This window comes from Paramisgurnus dabryanus, chromosome 24, assembly GCF_030506205.2.
Source record: "Paramisgurnus dabryanus chromosome 24, PD_genome_1.1, whole genome shotgun sequence".
NCBI lineage: Eukaryota > Metazoa > Chordata > Actinopteri > Cypriniformes > Cobitidae > Paramisgurnus > Paramisgurnus dabryanus.
This window is the reverse complement of record NC_133360.1, coordinates 12183285-12202932: the sequence shown is the minus strand read 5'-3', so window position 1 is coordinate 12202932 and position 19648 is coordinate 12183285. Positions and strand designations below refer to the sequence as shown.

The window sequence follows — 19648 nt, the reverse complement described above, 5'->3', positions numbered from 1 at the left end:
TAAAATTACATGCATGTGAGCATTTTTATATATATAATTATTATACACAGTTCACACATATATATGATGTAAACAAAAACTTTTATTCTGCCATTGATTAATCGCGATTAATCGTTATGCATTTCTAGTTTTAACCAAAAACGGTACGGATTGCAGCTTTATTCAGTAATACAAAAGCTTGTTGTAGTAATGATGATATTTCTCATTACATAGTAGTAATATGATCATTTATTTGATAAACATAATTTAATTACATATTAATAAATTTACAATAATGTCTTTTTTTTTCAAGGCTACCAGCGATTTTTACATTTGTCGCTCAGTAGCTTATTAGAAAAAGCACTGAACCAGTGAAGATAAATGATGTCTTTATTGAAAATTAATTATAAATCAATTCTGAGGTTATCACCGCCTAATAGACTGTCTCAAGCTTCCACTGCATGCCGCGTAAGTAAATATACACAAGTAAAACGTCTGTGATATCTGCAGACTAAGCTTTCTCGGTTTATACAACTAACAACCCAAGGGACGCGTGTATAATCAAACCGTCTCCAGTTTCTAAGAAGCTCATCAAAGCTGTGTAATGTTTCGCTAGCCTGCAAAGAGTCAAGGTCGCTTTGTAAAACAGGGCAGGTCTGTTTACACACTCCACCGTGTTTTTTCCTCGACTGCCGAGACAGCTCGTGTTATTCTGATAGGTCACGCTGTTGGGAGTTTTCAAGCTCCGGTGGGAAATGGAAAGCAGAGCAGGAATTGCATAATGCCGTTCTGTATTCCACAGCCACCCTCATTCATGCCCGAAGGGTTTGGTGCTTTTTATAGTCTTTTTGGAGATCAGACCACAGTGAGTAGACACTCGAGTCCCATCGGCAGGTCAGACACAGTCGTGTGCCTCCTAAGGGGGAAAGCACAGATCCACTTCTTCAACACAACTGTTGTCAGAGGATGCATGGCATCACCAGAACCATTATGATTTTTAAGAAGACCACTTCAATCCAACATGTTTTGTTTGCACAGGCAGCATCACAAATTAGGCTTCTCAGATGTGCAAAGAAAGTGATAGCCGGCCTATATGATTTAAAGATGAAACAATGACTTAAAGACCAACTGGTCACACAAGCAGCAAAGGGAAAATTGCCTTTTTTAGAAAAATAGTAAATGCTATCTCATTTATAAGTGGCTTTGGATTAGGGATGCTTAACGATTAATCGCGATTAATCGTTAGCAGAATAAAAGTTTTTGTTTACTTCATATATGTGTGTGAACTGTGTATAATAAATTTCTATAAATAAATGTACACACATGCATGTATATGTTTTAGAAATGTTTACATGTGTATATACATTTGTATATTTATGTATAATTTATATTATATATAAATATAAATACTTAATATATATATTTTTTTTCTTAAAATTATACATGAATGTGTTCATATTTATATATATACATATTTATTATACACAGTTTACACACATATGTGATGTAAACAAAAACTTTTTGTTCTGCTAACGATTAATCGCAATTAATTGTTTAGCATCCCTACTTTGGATACAATGTAAAATGCTAAATGAATAAGGGTCAGTGAAGTGACGTTAATTATCTTGTGTTCGTATTGTTCAATTAAATGTAAAAGGGTTAAAATTTCAAAATAAATTTGCAGATTACTTGCATACATCTTTTTTGAGGACCAAGTATAACATTTCTGGTTTTATTTAATTTTTAAGGAATATTTGGGGGATATTGCAAAAATGTCAATGTGGTGTAACCGGTCTGTGTCCATTGGTGTAACTAGTATTTTTTTAAAGTGAAAATATAAATATATTCATAAAAAATGTGGAATATAATTATATAATCATCTAGTTTAGTGTATATATGATTTTTTTACATACATTTTTACATCATTCGTCAAAGATTATTTATAAAACAGAGCTGTTTTCAGCATATGTCAGGACAAATATTACAAAAACGCATTAAAATTTACATTTAAAAATAACTAATAAATTATATTTTAAATTTTTTATGATTACACTGACATGCCATCAAGGTGGATAAAATATTAATATTTCTTATTCTTTGGCGTAATTGGCGGTTACACCATTTGACATTTTCAGGTCCATTCAGTCCTAACTTTCATAAAAATAGTGCTATTGTAATTTTTTTGCATAAAATTAACATAAATATATTTAATAAACCTGATGCGTGTTTTTTAAAAAGATTTTTGAATTTCTCATCTTGTCAAACTGTTTTTGTCACTGACCCATAAATGTGAATGTAGCACACATTTACCCCACTTTCAACAAGGACTACAGGGTAAATGTTACATTACCTAATTAATATTCATAAGTAAGGTTGTAAGGCCTTCATGTCCCTTATTATCACCAGTTTGCCCTTCAGCTCCAGTTTGTCCAAGGGGGATTGTCTCTATAATAACTATACTTTGTAAGTCACCTTTTAATGCATCTCTTAAATGATACATACATGGATAAAGGAATGAAATCGAGTAAATCAGAAGTGAGCATTGACGTGCTTTATCAGTGGGCTTATGATTTCTTGTTTCCTTCTTGGTTTGCTTTGTACAGTTTTACATTTTTCAGATATTTGGGATCATATTGCATGTTTTTCTAGACTCTTGATCATTTATTTAAATCTATACGTTATGGCTTCTCTAAATATAACCCTATATAATGAATGTTAACTTGAGGTGTCAGATGCTCTGTCGTCGAGTTCATCATTTCAAGTTGGTTTCGAGCTGTATGTGATCACACCATCATGGAGCCGGTGGAATTTCAGGAGGTGTTTTGCTACCTCATTAGCAGTGTCGAGCTTTTATAAGTTTCTTAATATAATTTAAGAAGTTGAACGCTATTGCAGAAAATAATCATGGACGCCATAAGCAGTAGAAGTTTAGTCTTGATGAAACGGCTTGAGATGAAGTTGTCGAACTTTCTTTAATTGTAAGGTGTTGACAGTACAATACGTTAAATGTTAGATAACAGGACTCAACATTAAAGATCAGGCCAGTGCTTCGCCCTCAGTCATATTTAAAATATATTTTCTGCCTGTTGCCGTTTGTATGTATTCTTATGCAATGTCACCATCGAGACACATTTTAAGCATTGCGAACGTTAACTTCTCAGCAATGTCTGAATGCAATGTCGTTTTCTCCTACCATATTGGTTGTTGACACTGTTGCAATTGTTGCTTGTTACGTCAGCTGGTATAGGAAAGGGACATTAAGATGGCGGTGCACTCTTATTATGAGACCAAACAAAAAACGTAAATTTCTTGGAAGCAAACTTGGGTAAAACAGGACTAAAAATTTTGCCGTCACTTTCCAGGTCGGGAGCCTTTTCCGTAAACAAAGCCTCGAAGCTTATGACAAAAGCCGACAGCACATAGTGTTCATGGTGTCTAAAAGGGTTGGCAATAATCCTTCATCTGGTCCATTGAACATAATGGTGAGACGTATGAATGAAGAGAATTTTAAGCATATTGAGAGACAACACTGTTTTATTAATATTGGTTCATTTTGAGATCAGAATTCAAAGTTTGATTTGACATTGATTTTAATCTTTTGCAGACCAAAAACAGAATTAAAAGTGAGTAATATTTTTGTATGTCTAATGACCTTTGTTAGATATGTTGTCGCCCTTGGCTATATTGGAGAATAACAAAACTTTAAAAACATGTATTTTTTTCACATCCAGTTTAAGCCAATCCCATCATCACTGTAAGAAGCTACAAACTCTTGGAAAAGCATTTTTATGAAACCACACTGTTGCCCAAACAGCCCTCTATGAGGGTCAAACATTGACAGCTGTTTCAGAAATAACAGGAACTAACTTGGTGTGTTGTGGGTGTGGACGTGTTTTTTCAGAGGTGAAAATAGAAATCAGGTTTTGTTTAAGATATTACGGCCAGATTTAACTTCTTTATAACTTTGTTCAAGGGACTACTAAACAATGAACCTACTACATTACGCCAAAACAGAAAGGTTGGTTGAAAGAGCTGTTTTCTAACTTCTAGCTGTTCACTATTTACTTATGGTATATTCTCACGGGGCGAAAGCGTTAATGCTTGATGGAAGGCCTGTCTGAACCGTGGCCAACACCCAATCACAGTGGCTCCAGTCTTGCATAAACGTAATTGGCTGGCTCACACTAGGATATTTGAATAAGGATTGGCTGACGCACGGGTTGGTGCTCGAAAAGTTTAGCAACGGCAGTGACGCAACGTTGACGGATCCACAATTCAGTTGGTAACGCATGATGTCACCCATTAAAAGAACTGTACGTTCACACCGCTGCTGACTTGAGCTTCCAAAGTTACCTGAAGTCATTCATTTACAATGGAAGCCGGCTTTTCTCAGCTGCAAGGAGCGTCAAATCCATCTGCGCCGCGTTTTGAGCGACCAGAGCGTCAATCAGAAAGTTGAAAGAAGCTTGCATTTATGTTAATGAGCTATGATGCGGTTCCATGGCAAGCAGCGGCAAAACGGCAGCAACCAATCGTAATATAGCCTAGACGTTCTTCGCTGGCTGATTCTGGAGAAACATACAATGTAAACTTTCATTCCTACCCAACCATTAGTTCCAAGAAAACAGACTTCAGAGCGGCCAAAGCGTCAACAAGCTTTCCCTTACTTTTTGACAAGTGTCCTTGACCGGGCGGGCGGCCTGAGCTTCTCCCTTCATGTTCATCAGAACAAAGAAATTTATACAGGTTTGTAACAACATGAGAGTTGATAAGAGTATTTCCATTTTTGGGTGAACTATCCCTTTAAAAATAACCCAAGATTTTAAATGTTTAAATTTGACCCAACAATGGGTTAAAACAACCCAGCATATGTCAAATTACAACCCATTGGGTTGGGTTTGTCCCTTTTTGACTCAACGCTGTGTACAAGTGTAGCTTTGTCAAAGCTACTAGGTCATCTTAGGGCGCACTCACACTATCCAAACCAAACCGCGCTCGGGCGCGTTTGACCCCCAATGCCTAGTTTGTTTGACGGATTGGTTAATCGCGCCGCGGCCGTGGTGTGAGCGCAGTCGCGCCTGAGCGCGATTTAAAAGGTGATGACGTCAGTTGCGCGACCACTCACCTTCATCTGCCTCCGTAAAAACCTTTTGATGCGCGCAGTGGGGTTACGTGAATGTTGGAGCTGCGCATGTGACAGATCAACTAAGCAATATGATGACATGTGAGAGGGCTGTCTGTAATCGCGCACCAAACGTCTCCGAATAAAAAACACAGACTTATCATTACGGTGGGTTCCAGTGTTAAGAGAGAGCTTTACTTCCTGCTTTTTTCAAAACAATCGCATCTTAATGACAAAAGTGCGCCCGGACTCGGATCGATAAAAAGTACAGTGTGAGTGCGTGCACCTGAGGGAGTAGGGAGGGGTGACAATCACGCTGGGGCATGGTTTGGTTTGGTTTAGATAATGTGAGTGCGCCCTTAAAGCAACACCAAAGAGTTTTTTTTACCTTAAAATAACGCTTCCAAAACAGTTTCAGTCGTTCATCCACTCTAAACAGGGTGAACAGCACTTTCACATTCGCTTTGCAGCCCTCTATCGACCAAAACCGCACTAAAGAAGTTTCCAAACGTCGGGTAGTGGTCCTGTAGTCCGAGTGAATACTACAAAAACTTGCTTTACGGCAGACCTACAATCCAATCAGAGCCAGCTATGCCTCAGTATTTATGACAGTGGGTAATGGACAATTACGCTTCTAACCTGTAGGGGGAGCAAAGAGCCAGAGTTCTTTAGTGTTGCTTTAAACTAGGAAAAACAAGAACCAGCCAGCCATAAAAACCCAGCCATAAAAACCCAGCTGTTTATACCATCTCAGCCCACCTACTTATGGCACAATCAAAACCGGTATAGTCCAGCTTGGACCAGCTACTCTCCTCCTAAAAACAGCTTAGTTTGGATTCTACAGCAGATCCTTTTAACTTTAGCTTAGGTCTTTTAACACCACTTTTATTTCCCCATGCTTTTTCAGTGCATGTCGCTCTGTCTAGTGAGTGACTAACATCCTATTTAGACCGGCAAGTGTCTGTTTATGCATAAGCAAACTCTGAAAAAAGCCCGCTGACCTTGATTGTGATGTCATGGAAAAAGAGGAAAGCGGCTGAATGGGAACATTTGCAGATGCGTCTGTGGGAGAATCACAAAGCAAAAGAAATCGAGCTGTCACTCTCACATGAGCGTTTTTTATAAAACTGATGCCCTGGTCAACAACGACAGCTGCTGCTGATGCTATCAGGGTACAGAATATAAATGAAGACTGATTAATGAAGTGTCGGCTAAAGCCGTCTGTGTATACACAGTAAGTGGTTGACAACCCATTGACTGCAGAGTCCGGTTAACATTTCATATGAATATATCAGCAGTTGTAGGTGTGAAATGTTCTGGGTATGTTTATGTATCTGCACCGCTCCTGTATAACAGCTCATTGGTAAAAAATTGTGTCAGCAGAGCAAAACGTCATGGGTTCGAACCCAGGGAATACACATACTGATAAAAAATTTGTTGGTTCAACTTAAAAAAGTAAGTTAATTAATTGCTCAATTAATTAACTCTTTCCCCGCCATTGATGAGTTATCTCGTCAATTAAGAGAAAACATTTTGCATCAAGTGTCCCTGATGAGTTTTTAGGGTAATCTATAATATTGGGATTATCCACTATGTGTTTTTCAACCGTGGTCCTCGAGTACCCCTCCCAGAAAGTTTTAGATGTCTCCTTATTTAAAACACCTGAACCAACTCATCAGCCTCCTTCCAGAATAACAAGCTAATGAGTTAAATCAGGTGTGTTAATTAAGGAGATGTCTAAAACATTGTGGAAGGGGTCCTCGAGGACCAGGATTGAGAAACACTGCACTAGATGGCACTTTCCAGAATTGTAAAAAGAACGGAATAAATGTTTTTATTATTTTTAGACTCATCATATGTTTTGATCTTTGTTCTGATTCTGAATCTAATCTCTGACAAAATTCCTTCACAAAAATGCAATTATTTCAGATTTTTGCTAAAGAAAATATTTTTGAAGAAAAATACCAAAATTTAAACGTGCAGTGTGTACATTTTAGCGGCATCTAGTGGCGAGGTTGCGAATTGCAACCAAAGGCTCAGTCCACTGCTCACCTCTTGCTTTTGAAACACATAGAGAAGCTACAGTTGCCGCCACCGGACAAACATGTCATCGCCAGAGACAACTTTTTGTCCGTTAAGAGCAGGGGGGCAGGGTTTCATATTTTATTGAAGCTTCCCTGGACGCCGCCATTGCTTAGCGAACACCCATCTGCTGTTAGCATCCCATTGACTCCCATTCATTTTGGCGTCACTTTGACAGCGAATAACTTTACATCTGAGGCGTTTAAAGACTCCATTTGTCCATTAATTATTTCTAAAGAAACACGAAAATGTATAAAAGGCTCCATTACCATGTATCTTACGTTATGTCCCAGTAGAAGCAGTTTTTGTAAAAATATGCTAACGGTTGCGTCATAACCTGCGACTTTCTGTCGCACAGTAGAGAAATTACCGTATGGACTGGGAGAGAAGCTCACAGGCAATCTTTTACTGACTATGAGGCAATCGGGTGGACGTGAAGGCATAAAGTCAAGGGAGATTATTAATAAGAATACTAACCAAAATGTGCTCCTGTTCACGCTCGCCGTCTCTGCAAGATTCAGTAGGTGATTCAGATTTCCCGTCGCACGGCTATTAGAAGACTTACAATTGTCAGACAGGTTGCTCACGTGACATCCACGTCATGGAGCTCAGTTTGAGTCTGCGCAGTACGCTCGACACCCAGGAAGTGCGTGCTTCTAATTGACTTCACTTGTCTCCGTTGAATCCAATGGGATCGCTGTGTCCATTTCTTTTACTGTCTATGGTTACTTAAGAGCTTCTGTAAAAACATGGCGGCACAAAATGGCGACTTCCATGTAAGGGGACCATGTTATGTAGATAAAAACATCTCATTCTAAGGTAATAAACACATAACGGTTCATTATGAAAGGTGTTTATACACCCCTGATAATATAGTTTTGTATATTATTTTGCATTTCTGTCAAGAGATCCTTCTAAAAATTACACACTGCACCTTTAAGAGTTTATAAGCTGAGAAAAAAATATAGATAGGATGAAACGTTTTTACCGCTTTGTTTGTTTGTTTATTGTTTGTTTGAAAGCAGAGGGTCTGTTCGTTTTATTTGATATATTTGTATGTTTATATATTTTTAAAAGAAATTTTCCTGGAAGGCATTTTGTGAAACTTTTGTGAAAATCACAAAAAATAATGACAGGCAGCTTTTCAAAAACAGGCTGGCGAAGAATGAGTTAAACTTAAAAAATTAGTTACAAAAATTGGTGTCAACTAACATTTTTAAGTTGAAAACTTAAAATTTCAAGGCAACCAGTCAATTCACTTTTTTAAGTTGAACCAACTTTTAATTTTTTACATTGTTGTAATGCTTTACAAAGTCGCTTTTGGCTAAAGGTGTCTGCCAAATTCGTAAATGTGTTATTTTACACTAACCTAAATCAGGGTTCCACAGGTCCTTGAAATCCTTGAAAGTTTGTAAATCTGAGAGAAAAAAATCAAGGCCCTGGGAAATTTTTGAAAATATACATACATAGATACAGGTCATTGAAAGTGCTTGAATCTATTTTATGCAAGAAGTTTTCTGGAAAAAAATCCATATTATTCCCTATGTAGTATAGGATAATATCATAAAAATTCTAGACTTTTTAAGCACACGTGCTAAACTGTTCCCTTCACATGCTTGTATCTTTTGTATGCGAATGTTGATTCATACCAAAATGCTTTTTTGCATAGTTGTATTTGACACATGAAAACGTCTCGGGTTACGTATGTAACTGTTGTTCCCTGAGAAGGGAACGAGACGCTGCGTCTCCCTTGCCATACTTCCTGTGTCCCTGAAACGCCGTCTTTGGCAATATTTCAGATAGCGATATACTTCCTGCATCCTGTCTTTGTCGTTAAGCCTCACCATTGGTTGAATTTGATATACACATTCAGACGCACTTACCCCTGGAGGCGTCCCCAAAGTGTCACCGCAGTGACGCAGCGCGAGTTCCCTCAAAAGGGAACTGTAACGATGTATTTTAAAAGGTAACATGTAGTAACCTTGCCCCTCCATTGAAATGTCTCCCCACATTTAGTCCTTGAATTTGAGTGTATTGGACCTGGAAAGTCCTTGAAAGGCCCTTGAATTTGAAGGTAGCTAAGGTGTGGGAACCCTGCAAAATTTAAATGAACTAATTGATCTCACTAATTTATTAGTTTGTTATAAGATAGTATGTTGACTATTTTGACCCATTTTGACGTTAGAAGAGAAGACAAAATCTTGTCGTTCATGTCTTTTTCTATCATTGAATTCCTCTTTATCTATTTTCTTTATCTCCTAGATGGTACATTGAAAAAGGCTTTCATCACAGAGGTATGTACATCTACCATACATCAAAAACATCCACTAAACTGTAGTTTAACTGGTAAAGCATTACGTTTACAACGCAGGTCATGGGTTCGATTCTCAGGGAACACATACTGATAAAAAAAAATGTATTCCTTAAATGCACTGTAAGTTGCTTTGGATAAATCTGCGAAATGTGTAAATGTAATGTAAACGACTGGTTTCATTCGTTCTCTCTCTCCAATAGATGCCTTCATCTTCAGGCCAGCCGGCCCACATAAAGAAGATCGGACACCGAGGAGTGGACGCGTCCGGAGAGACCACTTACAAGAAGGTCCAGCATTTGATAAAAATGTACAGTTCATAACATTTCAAATGAGATTCTTATCGTCCACATCTGTCGATTTTTACAGACAACATCATCGGCGCTTAAAGGTGCCATTCAACTCGGCATTGGTTACACGGTGGGGAACTTGAGTTCAAAGCCCGAGCGTGACGTTCTCATGCAAGATTTCTATGTGGTGGAGAGCATATTTTTCCCCAGGTGAGCACATGCAACCATGGTCGAGGGGTGATGTGATATTTCACAAGGAGTAAAATATCTTCTCCGTGTTTATCCAGCGAGGGGAGCAATTTGACGCCAGCCCACCATTTCCCAGACTTCCGATTTAAAACGTACGCCCCCGTGGCCTTTCGATACTTCAGAGAGCTCTTCGGCATACGGCCGGATGACTATTTGGTAAGAAATAATGAAATATTGTAATAAAACACTTTACAATAAGGTTTGTTAATATTAGCATTAGCTAACATGAATCAACAATGAGCAATATCGTTTTTCAGTATTTATTAATCTTTGATCAGTCATGGGTTCGATCGCCATCAGTACACGCGTACTGATAAAATGTATAGATTGAATGGACTGTAAGTCACTTTGTATAAAAGCATCTCCCAAATGCGTAATTGTAAATTATGTTATATACTGTATTAGTTTCAGCTATGTTACATGTTAAAGAGTTTAAATTGTACATTTTGAGAGCTAAATTTGTGTTCCCCCACAGTATTCGCTTTGTAATGAGCCATTGATCGAGCTGTCCAATCCAGGAGCGAGTGGCTCCGTCTTTTACGTCACCAAGGACGATGAGTTCATCATCAAAACAGTCATGCACAAAGAAGCAGAGTTCTTGCAGAAACTCCTGCCTGGATATTACATGGTGGGTTGACAAATTTTTACTTGTGTTTGAGTATATTAGCAATTTTTTACAGTTGTACACCAAAAGAAATGAATTATATTTTGACTAATGTTTAAGATTATATCCATTTATGCAAGATATAACCCGAAATCCAGACATAAAAGATGTCCGGCATCTTGAAGCCAATTTATTTTTGCACATATAAGATTAAGATCTGAACTTACTATAACCATTATTTTTAGAGGATTTAAAAAATATTTCCTATAGAATTATTTACATTTTTTAGATTATCATTATCAAAAAATTATCATTACCGCAACATGATATTACATTAAATATATGCATTTACAAACTCATGTTTCGGTAATGAGAACAAAAAATTTCAACTTTTATCTGGAGAGAAAAAATAAGAACTGCTTACCTGGTAGCCATCTTGAGTGTCACAGTCAATTATGTCCCTTCCAACAATTAAAAAAATTAGTTCCTCAAGGGCTTAAACAATGATTGAAAATTGTTGCGGAGGATGAGAAAATTGGTCTTGGACACATTTATATTCCTTATTATTGTCACTACATTTACAAATGATCACCAAAAACCACATGTTTCTTTACTGTAAATGTTTATAGTATAACATGCACTGAAGCTTTTTATTTTTTAGATTTTTTAATTATAAAAAATTTTATGTCAAAGAACCAAAATCCAGTCATGGACACGTTGCGGTAATGAAAATCTTCCCCTTAAATGTGGAAAAAAATTGGAAATTTGCAAAATCATGTGCAAAATAGTACCTGAAGAGATGTTTTTAACTGTATGCTTCTTATTTTGATACTCTTACTTTTTTATCAAAATGTTTCATGACACCTCATAAGTCTAATTTCGCGAGAATCACCCATATCAGTAGCTAAGGAAAATGTACCCAATGCATACTGTAACCGTCTAACTATGAATACCACATACAATTTTTGTTGTAAAAAGAATTATAGGTAACAAATACACCCAAGAACAGGTTATTCCTTCAAAGGCATCAGTACCTGATAAACATTTGCTTTTGTATGAAGGTGCCTTTTCAATACGTGCCCCGAAAAACATCAGCTGGTACAACATACAATTAAAGAAAACTTTTATATTTTACTTCTAAGCTGAAGCTTTTCAACCATATAATACATTAACTGCATGGTTAAACAATAACAGTGCCCATTACCCAACAGGCTATTTTGAACAGATCTCTCCCCTGAGGTGATATGTGTACTATTTACTTGAATTACGATGTAGGTGAGAAATTATTAGCATTCAGACTGTGCTTTACGTTCCCCCGTTGAACCACTTGAGTCGACAATAATAGGACAAATGGAGTCCGATTTCCAGGAGAGCGTGACATGGCTTTGGGTAGATAAAGTATAAATGGGTTTTCGATGTCTGGGCAGTTATAGGATTGGCTTGTTTTGTCCATTCAGCTGGAGCTAATGAGCCCGTGAATAGTGACGGATCGGCCGATGTTAAGCAATAGCCTGAAACAATGCTGACCTTCACCTGTTTATGGCCCACTGGGAATGCTATTTTGAGAAACCTCCATTTAACTCTTTTTGTTTTTTTTTGTTTCACCTCAGCATTTTTCGTTCACATTTCGTCGGCTGAAGTGGATCCGTGGAGGTTGATGTGAATTTTTGGAACATCGGTTGACGGGTCTTGTACTGCGCTATTCTTTGTTTTTGAACTAACTTTGAACTAACTAGAATCAGGTGGTTGAAGTTTTATGGGTTTCTGAAATGATTATGAAATGAACAGAACGCGTGTGTTTTTGATAATATGGTCTTTTTCGAGTTTGGAATTTGATGAAAACATATTGATTGACTGCATAAAATTTTTTGTAATGCTTTGTAGAAAACTTTAACATTCAGAAGTGGTTTACTTTGTTTATCTATAAAATGTGGTGTGTATTCAAATGATAAGCCTGTTTTGTGGGTAAGTGGAACTTGAAACAGACATGGCTTGAAGTACTGACAGATTTTATGGAATAGTTCCCCTTAAAATGAAAATTTGTTAGTTCACACACACCCTTGTGTGGTTACACAACCAAAACGATTCTTTACAAAAAGTTCACATTGCTTTTTACATACAGTACAAGTTACTAAGGGGTATCAAACTCGGATTAAAAAACCCTTAACTGTCACGGGGACACTGGTGGGCCCAAATTCTTTACGTACCTATTTCATTTATAATAGCCTTGATTATAATTGATAACCCTGCTAAAAATAATCTTGACAAACTACATATTGCTGGAAGCTCGAAGAACTTTGTGTTTTTTTCTTTTTTCAAACCTTTTTGGAGTAATAATTATGCAGTGACAGTAATTTATGAATTTGTGACAATAGTATGCAGCAAACCAATGACACCTAGTGGCCTTTGTTGGTAAAATCACTAAAAGTGTTACAAAAACAAAGAAATTGTGATTTTACCTTGAAATTTAGATCAAAACTACTTGAGACTTATGGCTTTATATTTATTTAACATTCTGGACATGAACATTTTTCATTTTTATATTTTTTAATATAAAATATAAACTTGATTTGCCTTATTTTTATTTTTTAAAATAAGCTTAAACTGCTATAACTTTTTTGTTTAATATTACAGACTACAGACACTTCAGTCAAAAACTTTAGAGAGTTTTCTTTAAAAAAGAGACCAAGATTAGATATCTAGGTCTTCAACAGGGGGTCCAGGGACCCTTGGGGGTCTGTGGTGGGAGTCCTCCAAATATTGTTTGAATGAAATAAGTGAAATTAGGCATCAAACAAAAATGGATTAATATGCTAATAAAAAATCCCACACTAAAATGTATTAATCTAAATAACAAAGTTAAGTAGTTTGCCAAAAATATTATTTAAATATCTTTGTAAAGTAACCATTTTTACATAATATGTGTTATGAATAATAATAAATACACTCTTCATTTGATACATGTAGTGGGGGATTTGATACACTATTAGGGATCCTTGGCCTAAAAATGTTGAAGACCACTGTTTTAGACCAAATAATGGAAGAGTTATATTAATTTGAAGGTGCAAATCACCTTTTCAACTTTTCGGGCGCTTCGTAGTATCATTCGGATGACATGGGCATGAGCCTATTTTCAAAAAAGTGGAGTGTCCCTTTAAGGGGTTAAAGTTGTGTTGAAGTGACATGATAATAAAAAGAAAACGTAATTTTGAGAGGAACTATACCTTTAAAGAGAAAAGCTATGTTAGAGGATTTCATTGATTCAACAGAGCATGTAACCAACTCAATTGAACACTGTGTGATTCTTTTTGTGATCCTTCCCAAAATTTGTACATTTTAGTCCCATTCTGACTGGAATGTGTTTGTGCCTTTTGTTTCGTGCAGAACCTAAACCAGAATCCTCGCACCTTATTGCCCAAGTTCTTTGGGTTGTACTGCGTACAATCGGGTGGGAAGAACATTCGGATGGTGGTCATGAACAACGTGCTGCCCAGGGTGGTGCGCATGCACCTTAAATATGACTTGAAAGGATCCACCTACAAGCGACGGGCCTCCAAGAAAGAGCGGGAAAAGGCAAGGCCCACTTTCAAAGACCTCGACTTCATGCAGGATATGCTGGATGGAATCATGCTGGACACGGACACTTACAGCGCCCTGATTAAGACGTTACAGAGAGACTGTTTGGTAAGGTTATCAGGAGATTATGTTTCCTAAATACTACTTAGACATTTGCTTACATTTTACAAAATGATCTGTGCAGAAGCACACTTCACAGTTTGGTCCAAATTTTACAACTAGTAAGCGCCACATGTTGGTAAAAATTTGCTTTGTTAATAAAATATCGTAAAGTATCGGTTAAATATAATTGGGTGCACTGCCGTGACTATATGCACAATAATGGCACAGCCTTGAATATCAACAAGCCGTGTAATGAGATTTGTTAAGATATTGGACTATTATTGACATGTTTTGTGTTGCAGGTCTTGGAGAGCTTTAAGATTATGGACTACAGTTTGTTGTTGGGAGTTCACAACATCGATCAGGCGGAGAAAGAGCAGCAGATGGAGGGATCTCAGGGTAACAGTGATGAGAAGAGACCACTGGCACAGAAAGCACTTTACTCCACTGCCATGGAGTCCATACAGGGAGCGTCTGCCTGCGGAGAGGAGATTGACACGGAGGACACGTGAGCACATCAACTTTATTCGACACGAATAAAGGATACACATGTGACCCTATCTGTGAAATCCAGGCTGAAGTCTCATAATCTTAAAATGATTGGAAAATCCAGCTAAATTGAAAAAATTATTTAGCTGGATTTTCACAGATACACTCACCTAAAGGATTATTAGTAACACGTGTTCAATTTCTCATTAATGCAATTATCTAATCAACCAATCACATGGCAGTTGCTTCAATGCATTTAGGGGTTTGGTCCTGGTCAAGATAGTCTCATAAACTCCAAACTGAATGCCAGAATGGGAAAGAAACGGGATTTAAGTAATTTTGAGCGTGGCATGGTTGTTGGTGCCAGACGGGCCGGTCTGAGTATTACACAATCTGCTCAGTTACTGGGATTTTCAAGCACAACCATTTCTAGGGTTTACAAAGAATGGTGTGAAAAGGGAAAAACATCCAGTATGCGGCAGTCCTGTAGGCGAAAATGGCTTGTTGATGCTAGAGGTCAGAGGAGAATGGACCGACTGATTCAAGCTGATAGAAAAGCAACTTTGACTGACATAACCACTCGTTACAACTGAGGTATGCAGCAAAGCATTTGTGAAGCCACAACACGCACAACCTTTAGGCAGATGGGCTACAACAGCCGGGTACCACTCATCTCGACTACAAATAGAAAAAAGAGGCTACAATTTGCACGAGCTCACCAAAATCGGACAGTTGAAGACTAGAACAATTTTGCATGGTCTGATGAGTCTCCATTTCTGTTGAGACGTTCAGATGGTAGAGTCAGAATTTGGCGTAAACAGAATGAGAACATGGACCCATCATGCCTTGTTACCACTGTGCAGGCTGGTGGTGGTGCTGTAATGGTGTGGGGTTGTTGTTTTCTTGGCACACTTTAGGCCCCTTTAGTGCCAATTGGGAATCATTTAAATACCACGGCCTATCTGAACATTGTTTCTGACCATGTCTATCCCTTTATGACCACCATGTACTCATCCTCTGATGTCTACTTCCAGCAGGATAATGCACCATGTCACAAAGCTCGATTCATTTCAAATTGGTTTCTTGAACGTTGAGTTCACTGTACTAAAATGGCCCCCACAGTCACCAGATCTCAACCCAATAGAGCATCTTTGGGATGTGGTGGAACGGGAGCTTCGTGCCCTGGATGTGCATCCCATAAAACTCCATCAACTGCAAGATGCTATCCTATCAATATGGGCCAACATTTCTAAAGAATGCTTTCAGCACCTTGTTGAATCAATGCCATGTAGAATTAAGGCAGTTCTGAAGGCGAAAGGGGGTCAAACACAGTATTAGTATGGTGTTCCTAATAATCCTTTAGGTGAGTGTTTATATACTGGGTCACAAATATTCAGTACAAGGCAAATAAAATATACATGTGTATAATATGGCTTGTATTAAATAAGATAGGGAAATACCAAACCAGGTGACACCTGCAAACAAATGATGTTAATTTTTTCATTTTGTTTAGGAATCAGCTGTAAAAACATCTGCAAAATACAGTATTTTCTTCGGTATTCAGGTTATTTTGCACTGAAAAAGCTATTTTATGTAACTTTCTAATATATATGTATTTTTCAGTATGGGCGGCATTCCTGCGGTCAATGCCAAAGGAGAGCGCCTGTTACTGTACATCGGAATAATCGACATCCTGCAGTCCTACAGGTGCTTGTGGCCGACGTATGATTCATAGCTGTCGGTTTGATTTATGCAACGCAGTGTTTGACAGATTTGTTTTTTCTTTTAGGTTAATAAAGAAATTAGAGCACACGTGGAAGGCTTTGGTTCATGATGGGGTGAGAATTTTGCTGTACAGTTATCAACAAAGAAAATATTTACATCCTGTCTTTGAAATCCAGGCTAAAGTCTCAATATAATGTTGAGATGAGGAGTTTGATTTCACTCATTGATTTCAATCTTACACAGTCAATATTAAAGATATCAATGGTATATTTTCACTAAATGTTCTTTACATTATGTAGGATGAGTTTGTATAGAAAACAATAAATGCATTTAGCTGTTTTAAACAGACTGGGCCACACATATTTCTGCAAACGTGATCGTCTACATCTGATGCAATGCTTGGAACAGAATTTATAAAGGCTTCCATTTAAGATTTAAATGGAAATAATGATATAATATGCACACATATTTGCCCCATGCATGTGACGGTTGCTGGATATAAGGGGTGTATGCATTCGCAAATACACACTTTATTCCTGGAAGAAGAAGTTCATTTTGCTCTGCACAGCTGTGAAAATAGAGGCTATGTCACATTTGGTGACGCAGGTTTCTGCCTCTGACGCTTCAGCTTATGCCGCACTGCAAATGGCTCAGGATTCATTTGCATACTAATTAGGTTATTTATAGAGAATAAGAGACAACCGAATCACATCTGCTGGGAGTAAAATTTGTGTTTAGTGGACAAAAGTGATGTCCAAGAGATATCTTCACTCTATTGAAATATTTCATTGAAGATGCATTAAACATTTTGTACGCATGTTGTATTGTTGTGTTTGGAGCTGAAGCTCCCATTTGAGAAGAATTTAAGGAGGTTTGGGAAGAAATTACGCACATGTGCAAAGTTTATAAAGACGTAGCCCAGAACAGAATGCCACAAAAGAGGATCAACCAATGAAGAGTTTGGTTCCAATACGCAATAAATCCATTTTGAGTAATTTTGGTAAAAACGAGTTTTGTATACCAAGAAAGTGATGAAAACCACTATTTTCTGTTACAAACTTTCACATAGCATCTTTAGGTTATAAAAACATAAAAAATTCAGATCCATAATTGATTTTCAAAAATGTATTATAAAAACTGATTATTTTTTCCGCAAAATGCAATAAATCCATGACATTTTTTTTTTAAATGCTATAAATCTATTGAATCAATATATAAATGTGCATTCATCTTTGCCATGTTATATTCATTTATTTGACTTGTGGTATACACTGATTAAATAATAAATATTAATGGCATTAATCAAAACACGTCGTGTGACGTCGTCGCTGAACTTTTTTGACAGCAATCAGCTGTAAAATGTTTTGGTCCTGTTGATTTTCAATGACTTTGAGTAAAATCATGTAAAATTTTTCATAAGATCACCTGGGGTCAATGTGTTAGCATGACAGAAGCTTCATGCTGTCGGGAGAACAAGCAACAGCCGGCATTTTTCCGTTTTGCGAGTGCCTCTCACGTAAATTATTCAATTTTGATGGCTTACATTTCTTCCCCCCCACAGAAAACCACAACAGGTTTATCAATGCCATCAAAGTATTATTTTGTTTTTGTTTGTTTGTTGATCACGAAGTACAAAGTAGATGAGGAAAACTAGGATTCTGTGTATTCAACGCGCCGCCATTGTTGTTTACAGTGCGTGGAATGGTGCGCTGTGATTGGTTAAATGGATTTATTGCATTTTGGAGAGAAGGAGGAGTGGCGTTTATCACGTTTTGGGAGTAAAGAGAGAAAAGATGAGAGAATAACATGGCAGATATCGGATTTTGCGTAAAATTAAGAATTGACTTTTTAATACTGACCTGGTACAATACTGATTGGCGGTAACTAATTGTTTTTTAAAATGGCGTTTATTGCATTTTGGAACCAAACTCTTCAATCTTCCTATCTTTATAGATAGTTTTTATCTATCTGTCTGTCTATCTATGAATGCTAATGTACATCTATCTATCTATTTATCTATCTATGAATACTAATGTATCTTTTCTATTGCAGGACACTGTGTCTGTACACAGGCCGTCATTTTATGCCGACAGATTCTTCAGATTCATGAGCACTACCGTATTCAGAAAGTCTTCCTGTGAGTCAACCGATACCGATACCACTGAATCAGACAGAAACTTTACATTTTTAGTAAAGTTAATTTGAACACATTGAATATCTTTTCAGCATTGAAATCCTCTCCATCGAAGAGGGGCCGCGGAGGTCTGATCGGCACCAAATGCAGCGGCCCCGGTGCGTCCTGGTCGGCCAGCCAGCTGCCGTTCGTGAAAGACGAAAACATCTACGACCTGAGAGGAGCTCGGAGCTTCCCCACACTGGATGACGATGGTAAATGTCTCTAAACAAGTAACAACTAAAGACTTGAGCACAGATTTACTAAATTAGCTTATAATAAATTAGCAAATTAGCATATAAGCGCAGATAGGAGTGGAAATTTCTGCTGGGTGATGTACTGTCAAGGCGCACAAATCTAATTTCTATAATGACCAATGCAATCTACCAAAAATGGCATGTGTTTAAGACATGCTTTTTTAGGCGTTAAAGGGGACATATCATGAAAATCTGACTTTTTCCATGTTTAAGTGCTATAATTGGGTCCTCATTGCTTTTATCAACCGTTGAAAATGTGAAAAAGATCAACCCAGTAACTTAGTTTTGGTAAACCATTCTCTGCAAGCACATGAAAAAATAGCTCATTGAAATTTGGCTCCCCCTGTGATGTCAGAAGGGGATAATACCGCCCCTTAATCTGCACTATCCAACCATGGCACTGCCATCTGGTGCAGATATCAGCTCATTTGCATTTTAAAGGACACACTTTTGAGTTTTAATGAGATAATTTGTATTTCAGGTCGGGCAGACGTGCTCCCCTGCACTCCTCCATCCTTTGAGGAAGCCGCAACAGCCTCCATCGCGACCACTCTCTCCTCCACCACCTCTCTATCCATTCCAGAACGTTCACCATCAGACACCTCAGAGCACCCGCGCTACAGGTAACCCCCCCCCCCCCGTCTCTCTCTCTCTCTCTCTCTCTCTCTCTCTCTCTCTCTCTCTCTCTC

General features: G+C 37.7%; 1 protein-coding gene across 2 annotated transcripts in view; it reads left to right on the top strand.

The window, feature by feature from the left end:
• Window positions 1-19648, top strand: part of pip5k1ca (phosphatidylinositol-4-phosphate 5-kinase, type I, gamma a) — a 30201-nt gene that overhangs the window by 2431 nt on the left and 8122 nt on the right. For both annotated transcript variants that reach the window (XM_065245871.2, XM_065245862.2), the window contains exons 2-13: window positions 9446-9477; window positions 9698-9784; window positions 9864-9994; window positions 10072-10189; window positions 10509-10661; window positions 14022-14321; window positions 14618-14823; window positions 16428-16511; window positions 16594-16642; window positions 18582-18666; window positions 18756-18917; window positions 19441-19582. In XM_065245871.2, the coding sequence (XP_065101943.1) occupies window positions 9446-9477; window positions 9698-9784; window positions 9864-9994; window positions 10072-10189; window positions 10509-10661; window positions 14022-14321; window positions 14618-14823; window positions 16428-16511; window positions 16594-16642; window positions 18582-18666; window positions 18756-18917; window positions 19441-19582 (1549 nt within the window). The remainder of the gene's footprint in view (window positions 1-9445; window positions 9478-9697; window positions 9785-9863; window positions 9995-10071; window positions 10190-10508; window positions 10662-14021; window positions 14322-14617; window positions 14824-16427; window positions 16512-16593; window positions 16643-18581; window positions 18667-18755; window positions 18918-19440; window positions 19583-19648) is intronic.